Source organism: Pelodiscus sinensis, chromosome 16 (assembly GCF_052426305.1).
Source record: "Pelodiscus sinensis isolate ZL-2025 chromosome 16, ASM5242630v1, whole genome shotgun sequence".
Taxonomy (NCBI): domain Eukaryota; kingdom Metazoa; phylum Chordata; order Testudines; family Trionychidae; genus Pelodiscus; species Pelodiscus sinensis.
The window spans coordinates 18098808-18107066 of record NC_143067.1 but is presented as its reverse complement, the minus strand read 5'-3'; the positions used below and the strand labels follow the sequence as shown (position 1 = coordinate 18107066).

At 47.9% G+C, this 8259-nt stretch overlaps 1 protein-coding gene across 2 annotated transcripts; it reads right to left on the bottom strand.

Moving 5' to 3' along the window:
• Nucleotides 1-4203: 4203 nt before the first annotated feature.
• Nucleotides 4204-7384, bottom strand: UQCRQ (ubiquinol-cytochrome c reductase complex III subunit VII). Of its 2 annotated transcripts, none has more exons than XM_075900330.2 (3): nt 7248-7384; nt 5992-6159; nt 4204-4433 (listed from the first exon to the last, which is right to left on the bottom strand). In XM_075900330.2, exons 2-3 carry the CDS (start codon nt 6143-6145, stop codon nt 4339-4341), a joined length of 249 nt encoding a protein of 82 aa, XP_075756445.1. In that variant the 5' UTR covers nt 6146-6159; nt 7248-7384; the 3' UTR covers nt 4204-4338. The 2 variants fall into 2 exon arrangements, with proteins under 2 accessions (XP_075756445.1, XP_075756446.1); XM_075900331.2 differs by lacking the exon at nt 7248-7384 and adding an exon at nt 7006-7161.
• Between the last annotated feature and the right edge of the window lie 875 nt (nt 7385-8259).

The following is an 8259-nucleotide window of genomic DNA, read 5'->3' as shown; positions in this document are numbered from 1 at the left end:
TGTTGTGTAGGCTTTGAAACTGATGAGTTTGTTGAAGGAGGGAGGGTGAAAAATAAGGGCTCCTGAACTTGCTGAAAGCTTGAAAAGGAAGCCTGTCTTTTCAGTAATGATAGACCTTTATACTGCAGTCTAGTATTAGGAAGTCTTCCTTTGAGTTTTGCCACTAAGCTTACTAATACAAAAGCTATTGCTTACCACTATTTTGTCATGGGGGCTTAGACATTGTAGCTATTTTCAGTGCCCCGAGGGAATTCTGTTAAAAATAATTGCACAATATATTAAAATTGTGCAATTTTGTAAATAAAGGTGGCTCTAATATTGGCATGAGGTGCACAGGCCACTAGCTGCACTTAGGTGAGAGATCATCCACTTTCCCCAGTACTGGGACTTGGCAGTGAGGCTGCACCTAACCCTGACATCATGCAAGTGGTGTGCCTGCTCCAGAAACACGCTGGGTCTGTTCCCTCCCCCTCCCCATCAGCTGTGAATGGTTAGACTCAGCTCAGCATGAGCCAAAGGGGATCCGGCTGTGGTGTGAGGTTTCTTTGAAGATCTAGATCAGGGGTGTCCAAACTTTTTTCAAAGAGGGCCAGATTTGATGAAGTGAACATGCGTGAGGGTCGACCATTTTGCCTGACATTCTTTGAACCATTAAAATTAAATGCAAATTAACTATTTTATGCAAAGTTTATTGCAAACGGCATACTTTTCATTTTGTCACATGGATGACAAATCTAAACAGGTGTTAAATCACTCTGCCTTTCATATCTGAAGGCCAGATGAAAAAAAAATCCAGGAAGCTGAAATATATGTCAGGAACATTGTAAAGTACATTACATATTATTGGTAATAAAGGTTGTCTGTCAACTTTTAAGTTAAAAAAATATGAACAGGAACATAACACCAAGTATACATGTTGTGTCCAAATATATGTATAACTGATTTAGACCAACTGACATTAACTGAGATTTTACAATGTATTCATCTCAATACATATGGATTCGTTGGGGGCCATAAAAGATAGATATTGCCAAATTACCTGGGGGGCCGTATTAAACCGGAACACGGGCCGCAATTGGCCCGCGGGCCAGACTTTGGACATGCCTGATCTAGATGCACTGGAGCTGGTTTCTGATTGCAGAGACAATGAGATTTTGCTGGGGGTCCAGATGAAGGTGATTGGGGCTCAGCAGGGGAGGCTTAAGTGGGGCTGATTGTGGGGGAAGTGGGGCTTGATGGGTAGGGGTCTGTGGTTTATTGGTGTGTCCAATGTTGGGGATTAAGGCTCGTCAGGTAAAAGGTCTGCTTAACAGAAGCCCTAGCTGCTGTGTGTCACTCCCCCTTCCTCCATTCCCTTTTTTCCCCCTGCCCCATGCCAATCTCCTATTCCCCTTTCCCTGCCTTATTCCATCCTCCTTTTCCCCCACTGCCTCTTCTCCCCACAGCCCCCATTTCTCTTACCCAAAGGCTCCCAGCACTGGCACTAGGGTCTGGAGGCTGTAGCCAGCAGAACCCAGACACGGCCTCATTCAGCTGGGCAGCTGTACAGTTACAGAAATTAGAAGGGAGAGCAGCAGTGGCACATAACCCTCTGTGTCCCATGTCCCTAAAACTGAGCCCATGGCCTCCTTTTGCAGCTTCCCTGATTGTGAGAGGGTGAGGTTCTGTGGGGGTGCAGTTCTGCAGAATTCCACAAGGAATAAAATTTAACTCAAACCCAAAATCAAAGAGCAAGAGAACTAATTTTTCAGCAGCACAGGCTATAATAGTAGCCAACATGGTGATGTAAAACTGAGAGGTTGTTTGCATCATTTTCAGGATTTTCTATGTGTTTGGCCAACATTTAATATAAAGCTGATTCATTCCAGACAAAGCAGCACCAGCTTCTTCACTATGATAAATACCAAGCTATTAAGGTATTAGGTGCAGTCAGTGTTCTTATAGTTCTGTTAACGAAACGGTAAACCACATGCCAATTTATCTATCTTTTGATTCCTTTAAGTGCCAGCCAGTGGGGTATATGAGGGGCAAAATCTGCTCTTTCCCTGTCCACTGTCTCTCTCCTTAAAAAGCCAACCCTGTGAGCACAGTGATAGTTGTCACAAAGACAATATGCATTCCAAGAAAAGAATTTCACTGCATCTCTCCACTAGGGACACTCCATGCACATTCTCTCAGCTGCCTAAGGCACAGTATGGCAGAAGGTTGCTTTTCATCCTCTAGGTAAAGGGTAATTCAAGCCAAAGCAGAAAAACAGTTGGAACTAGTTGTTTGGTGAGGCCCTTTTACCATGTCTGGCACAGCCTGTGTTGAGAATGCCCCTAAAATAAACTAGATTCTGATTACTTTTTAGTTTAGAGACAATCTGGTAAAGACCTTGGCTATAAACATAGCTTTACAACAGCCATTACATACAGGATATATTGTGATGATACCTTAAGGTTACATCTGCACTGCAGGCTTCTTCTGCAAGAACAGCTGTTCTTGTGCAAAACCTTGCAGAGCATCTACACTGTACATGCGTTCTTGCGCAAGTAAATTTACAGTAAGGTGTCAGAACAGAGGGCTGCTTGTGCAAGTTATTCCTCTCCCCGTGAGGAATAAGCCTTCTTGCGCAAGGCAGCAGTGTGGATGGGCAACAGGTTTCTTGCGCAAGAAACCCCTATGGCTAAAATGGCCATCAAAGCTTTCTTGCACAAGAGAGCATTCACACTGCCATGGATGCTCTTGCACAAAAGCACATGGCCATGTGGACACACTCTTGCACAAGACCTTTTGCACAATAACTCTTGCACAAAATGGTTCTTGCGCAAGAAGCCTGCAGTGTAGATGTAGCCTAAGTATTGCTTAGGAAATTAATTTTACTCTTACATTTGTAGAGGGACCATCCCCGAATTGGTAAGTTGTGTTTTGTTTTGGAAACATTACTACCCAATCTCCATTGGCCAATGAGTTGGACATGTCATACAAGAGCCAGCCTTCATGGTGCAATTTTCAGAATAGGGTAGGGGTGGTCAACCTGTTACAGGCAAAGAGCCAAAACAGTGGTCGAGTAAGAAAAGACATTGCCCCTTTAAGTGAAAACTCTGGTTTGTCTTTTTTGGCCACATCAGGCTCCCACCATTTTGCTTTGCCATGCCAGACAGCTCCCCTGTACCCAGTGAACCCAGGGGCTGGGGCCCTTTGTAGGGGCACAGGGGTGGCTTCATGAATATCAGGGTGTACTTTGAGAGCCGCATGCAGCTCGCGAGCCGCCGATTGACCACCCCTGGAATAGGGCATCAGTCTCCTTACCCATCCATGCCCTTTAGGAGCAGAGTCACAGCTTAGGGGAAGAGGGAAACATGGAAACTGGTAAAGAGGCCAAGGCAGGTTCTGTGGCTGGACTGCATACAGGGCTGGCAGCTGAGTGTGGAGTCAGGTGCTGTTTCATTCCTGACTTTGCCCCTGCTGTTAGCCCTAGGTTGGGAACGGAGGTATGGCCACTGGCTATCACACAACTGGGAACAGAGTGCTGCTGGGGCTAGGAGCTAAACTATGGCTGTAGGTAAGACTGGAGCAGAACTAGGGATAGGGAGAGGCTGACCACCACACCCCTTTGGACAATCCTCCATCCACTCCTGGTGGGGTACACTCCACACTTTGAGGACCTCTCCAATAGGGTTAAATTCCATCTTGAATATGGCCCACTGACAGGGCTACAGATTTAGGACTGCGAACTGTCCATGAGCTACACCAGCTCTCTCTGCTACTGGCAATAGGTTTGCAAATAGAGCAGAGGTAGAAGGTGGTTCTTTGTAATAATTCAATCATACAGTCTATTCAAAGTTTCATTAAGTTCTACTTAGTGGGAAATACTGTTTTACCACCACCAATTTTGGCTGTTTCTTTTCATGCCTCTCCTTTAGAAAATGATACATATAAGACTTCAATCCCATTAAAGTCAACTGTGTCACACAAAAAATATAGGGTGTTTGGAGCTCATCTTTGAGTTTACTGTTTCGTGTTGTCCACCTGAAGACAACACCACATCAGTTACATTCAGTGTGTCTGGAACATCTTTATAAAGACTAGAGGCTCTTAAAATTAAAATTTAAACTCTGCAGAATTTAAATCTCTCCGGAAGCCTCAGCTCTATCCATTGAGTGAGATGAGGCCAATAGGCTGATCTAAAGCAGTAAAAAAAAATTCCACATGACAGAGCAAGGTGGAAACTGAAGTTTATTTAACAAGCTTTCACAGCCTGCTATAAATATCCTTGTGTGTGTGTTTGTGAGCAAGTTTAGAAACAAAGAAGGAAACTGACATTAATACACTGAGCTCTCCATATAAGCAGTATTACTCGTCATTTGCAAAGTCAGCAGGGTTCTTCCTTTTCAGTCGCTCAAATTCTTCATTGCCCCAGGTGTAAACAACATAGGCCAACACAAAAGCTTAACAAAAAAACAAAAGCAGTGAATATTTACAGGTTACATTACAGTAGTTACAACATGAAAATCTCTTGCATTATGCTGTATTGATTACAGTACTGGGCTAGATTCTGGTAGTGATACAGTGTAGATATGTTTTAAGCTGATTCTCTTTAGGTCTGAGTCCTTGCCAACACAGTAAGAGTTAAGGGGCTAAAAATCATCCTGATGAGTATTTGCATTCTGCCATTATTTTATTATGGGAACCTTGATTTGCAGGCAATTATGTGTATTATGAATGGCCAGGAGGCAGAGGTCTCCAACCTTTTTTAATGCAAGATCACTTTTTGAATGTAAGCGCAATCCAGGATTTACCTCAAACCCAAATACTCTTGTCCTGCCTCCTTTGTGCCCCTTCTGAAGCTCTGCCCCTGCTCACTCCATCCTCCCTCCTTTTCACCACGCTGGGGGGCAGAGGATTGGGGCACAGGCTCTGGTCTTGGGCTAAGGGATTTGGAGTGTGAGAGGGGCTCTGAGCTGAGCTTGAGGCAGGGAGATGGGGTGCAGGAGGAGGTTCAGGGTACAGTCTCCATAAAGGTGTTTGGGTCCAGGGAACTGGGGTTCAGGAGGGGATTTGGAGCTGGCTCAAGCTGGACACTGCTTACCTCAGGTGGCTCCTATATGGTGGTACAATGGGGCTACCTGTCCTGGCCCTGAACCACTCTCAAAAGCAGCCAGCAAACTTTCAAGTCCTGTTGTGCCTCCCCCCCCCCCCGTGTGGAGCTAGGACACAGAGTGGAAGAGGGGGCACCCTGACATCAGCACCCCCTCCCCTCCCTTCCTGCACAGAAAGTAGGAGGTTCCCAGGGAGTAGGGGCAGCTCCAAGGCAAAGGACAGGAGATACACAGCAGTGGCAGGAGGGGACAGCCAAACTGCCAGCACTTGATAGCCTCTTGGCCAAACCAGTCAGGGTCACCCATCAGAAGCTCCAAGATGTACCAATAGATTCTGATCTACTGGTTGGTGACCACTGCCTATGGTGTGTAAAGATCTCTTCCTCAGTCCGTTCCTCTGCACTTATATCCACCCATGACAGCTGCTAGTCCCATATCTAGAACATTTTCATCTCTCTATGTAGCACACCTGCCCCATGAATTCTCATACATTTTGTAGTTTTGATGATGGTTTTACTCCCTAAATTTAAAAGCTGCTTCTAAAGTTTTAATATGAAATTCCATACTTTTGGGCAGGGAATGGTTATTTTATAAGCTTTTAAAACAGATACAGAAACACTAGGGATGTAAACATGTTACCATGTACATAGTTAGCCTGCATTGTTAAATGCAGCCTCCACCCCTGTGCTGCCTTGCACAGAATGTGGAGGAGGCTGCTTCCCAGGTGTAAATATGTAACTGCTGAAAGATACAGCAGTTACATGTTAAAATAAGGTTTTTTGTAAACATCCTTGAACACCAATCAACATCTTTAATTTACCTCAGGTGCTAATGGATTCAGTACTTGTGGTATACAAGCCAGTTCAGGAGGTACCAGTTTAAATAATTCAAAGGAATTAGAACTTACGAGGTGCTACCCTGTAGATCCGTGAGTGAACTCGCCGCCACATATTGGGAATTCCTTTAGAGAAGTAGTTAGGGAATGCCCTCTGCTCGAATGGAGACAAGCTGTAAGTGATCACATGCCTCACTCTCTCCAAGTTTCCAAAGTGGATACCCATTTTAATAGCTTGAACTGCAAAAGAATGTACGTAAGTTGTTTTTCTCTTTAAAAAAATAAGCCTGTTTAAATAACACCTGAATTGAATACAAAATATTAGAGCCTAAGCTTATTATAATCTGTTAAAGCATTTACATAAAAATATGCTGCACTTATCAGCCTCTATCAAAAACTGTTGAGTTTACAGGATGAGTTTCTGGGTACAGAATAGTGGGAAGATTCCTAGCAACCAGGTTTTATAAATACAGCACAACAGATCATGTAGTAAAGCCAGGCTACTCAACACGTGGCCTATAGGCCACATGTGGCCCGCAGCCCATTGGTTTGTGGCCTGTGGTGCAGTTTGGGTTTACATGGGGCTCAACACGCAGCCTGCGGGTGGGATCCTTTGAACATGGCCTCCATAGGGAACACGCTCCACAACAGCGAGGCGTCTCCCAGGCGGAGGGGAACACTGAAAGATGCAAGCAGACAGGCTGGCTAGAACAGACGGGTACAGGGGGTTGGTGTTTCTAGCTCCCAGGGAGGAGGTGCTGGAAGCACCAGCGCATTGTGGGAAGAACTTTCCATTAATGCGAAAGAACCTATTGGTCTATATTTGCATGTGCACGCCACACACTGAAGTTGTGGCCCATGGATGTGCTGTGAGTATCATTGTGGCCCCCGGGGCCTTCCAAGGTTGAGCAGCCCCGTATTAAAGGCTTGAGCCCGTGGAGGGCTTAGGAGTGGGGTTACTGAGTACAGGAAATGGGCAATCGCCCCGGGCAGTGCGACCCAGCCCCCCCTTCCAGGAGGCACCTCCGAGGGTAACCACGTCCCCGCCGAGCTGCCCGTGGCCCTGGGTTAATGCCGCTCGCACACCCAGTGGCGGGACTGGAAGCGGAACCGCCGCTCGCACCCGAGCCCCGCGGCCAGAGGAGGGACGCGGAGGCAGCACGCGGGGTCGCCCCCCCCCGCCCCAGAGAGCGCGAGCGCCTGCGGGGCCGCGGCCCGACTGACACGGGCTGGGAGCGAGCCACGCGGGGTCCCTCGGCCGCTCCCCCCGCGAGGGAGATTCCCGCCCCCGAGGCCCGGCAGCGAATCCCGCGCCCGGCGCCTCTCACCCTCGGACGCCCAGAGGTCAGGTCTCCGCGGGCTGGCGGCCCTGTCAGCGCTTCCCTTCCGCTTCCGGGGCGCCGGCCGGGTTCACCTCGCCGGCCACGCCCCGCCTCCCGAGCGAGGGCGGGGAGCCAGGGAAGGCGGCAGCGCCCCCTGCAGGCTCAGGGAGAGGGCGGGAGCCCTACGCGAGAGCCCCCCATTGGCTGCACAGGGTCTCTGTGGTCTCTGCCTCCCCCTGTCCCCTGGGTCTCCAGGCCCTTCTGCTCCAGCCTACGCTGCAGGGTCTCCAGAGTCCCTCTGCCCCTCCAGGGTCCATCAGTTCCCCCTCCACTATCCCCCCCACACACACATCTCAGCGGGCTAGTTATGTGCCTTCCTTGCAGAGAGCAGCTGGGGATGTGTGGTGTGGCCACGCTGGGGACTTTAGCATCACTCTGAGGTCAAGGTACTAGGTCCCTCTTCTGCTCCAGACAGGTCATACATACTAATTCAGCCATAGGGAGTGCAGGAGCAGCAGCTGCTGCTATAGCCAATAGGCTAATGAACCTGGTAGCTCCAGCACCTGGCCTTGCATTTGAGACAGGTCTTGGTCCTTCAGCCCCGTTTTGCTTGTTTTGTGGGAGTTTCCTGAATTTCTCCCTGAAGTAGAAAAGTGTGCAGCTTCTTTCATCTACACAGCCTCTTCCAAGCACCTCCTTGCTCCCTCAAAGTCCTGCATCAGCTTCACTAAGAAGCCTGTCAACACCACATGATTCATCCAGAAAGATGGTTGCTGGCACCGGCACCAATGATGCAAGAACGAGTCTGTTGAGCAGGGGAGTGAAAATAAACACGTGTGCTACTTATCCTTGTTCTCTTGTATGACTGCATATTGTACTGCTGCTAAAGGGTCATGCTGGCTAGAGGTGAAAGTTTACAGTAAAAAATTCATACTAGGTTGAAACCGTGTGCAAAGCACATTGACAAACCCCTGTGTAGCCCTAGCAGGTGGCAGTAAGTAGAATTCATTGGTATATT

Excerpts from the sequence above, each read along its gene's own strand:
- UQCRQ (XM_075900330.2), bottom strand. The coding sequence starts at position 6,145 with ATGGGTATCCACTTTGGAAACTTGGAGAGAGTGAGGCATGTGATCACT. Across the intron at positions 4,434-5,991 it reads GATCTACAGGGTAGCACCTC|CTTTTGTGTTGGCCTATGTT; the intron begins GTAAGTTCTAAT and ends TTTTTTGTTAAG.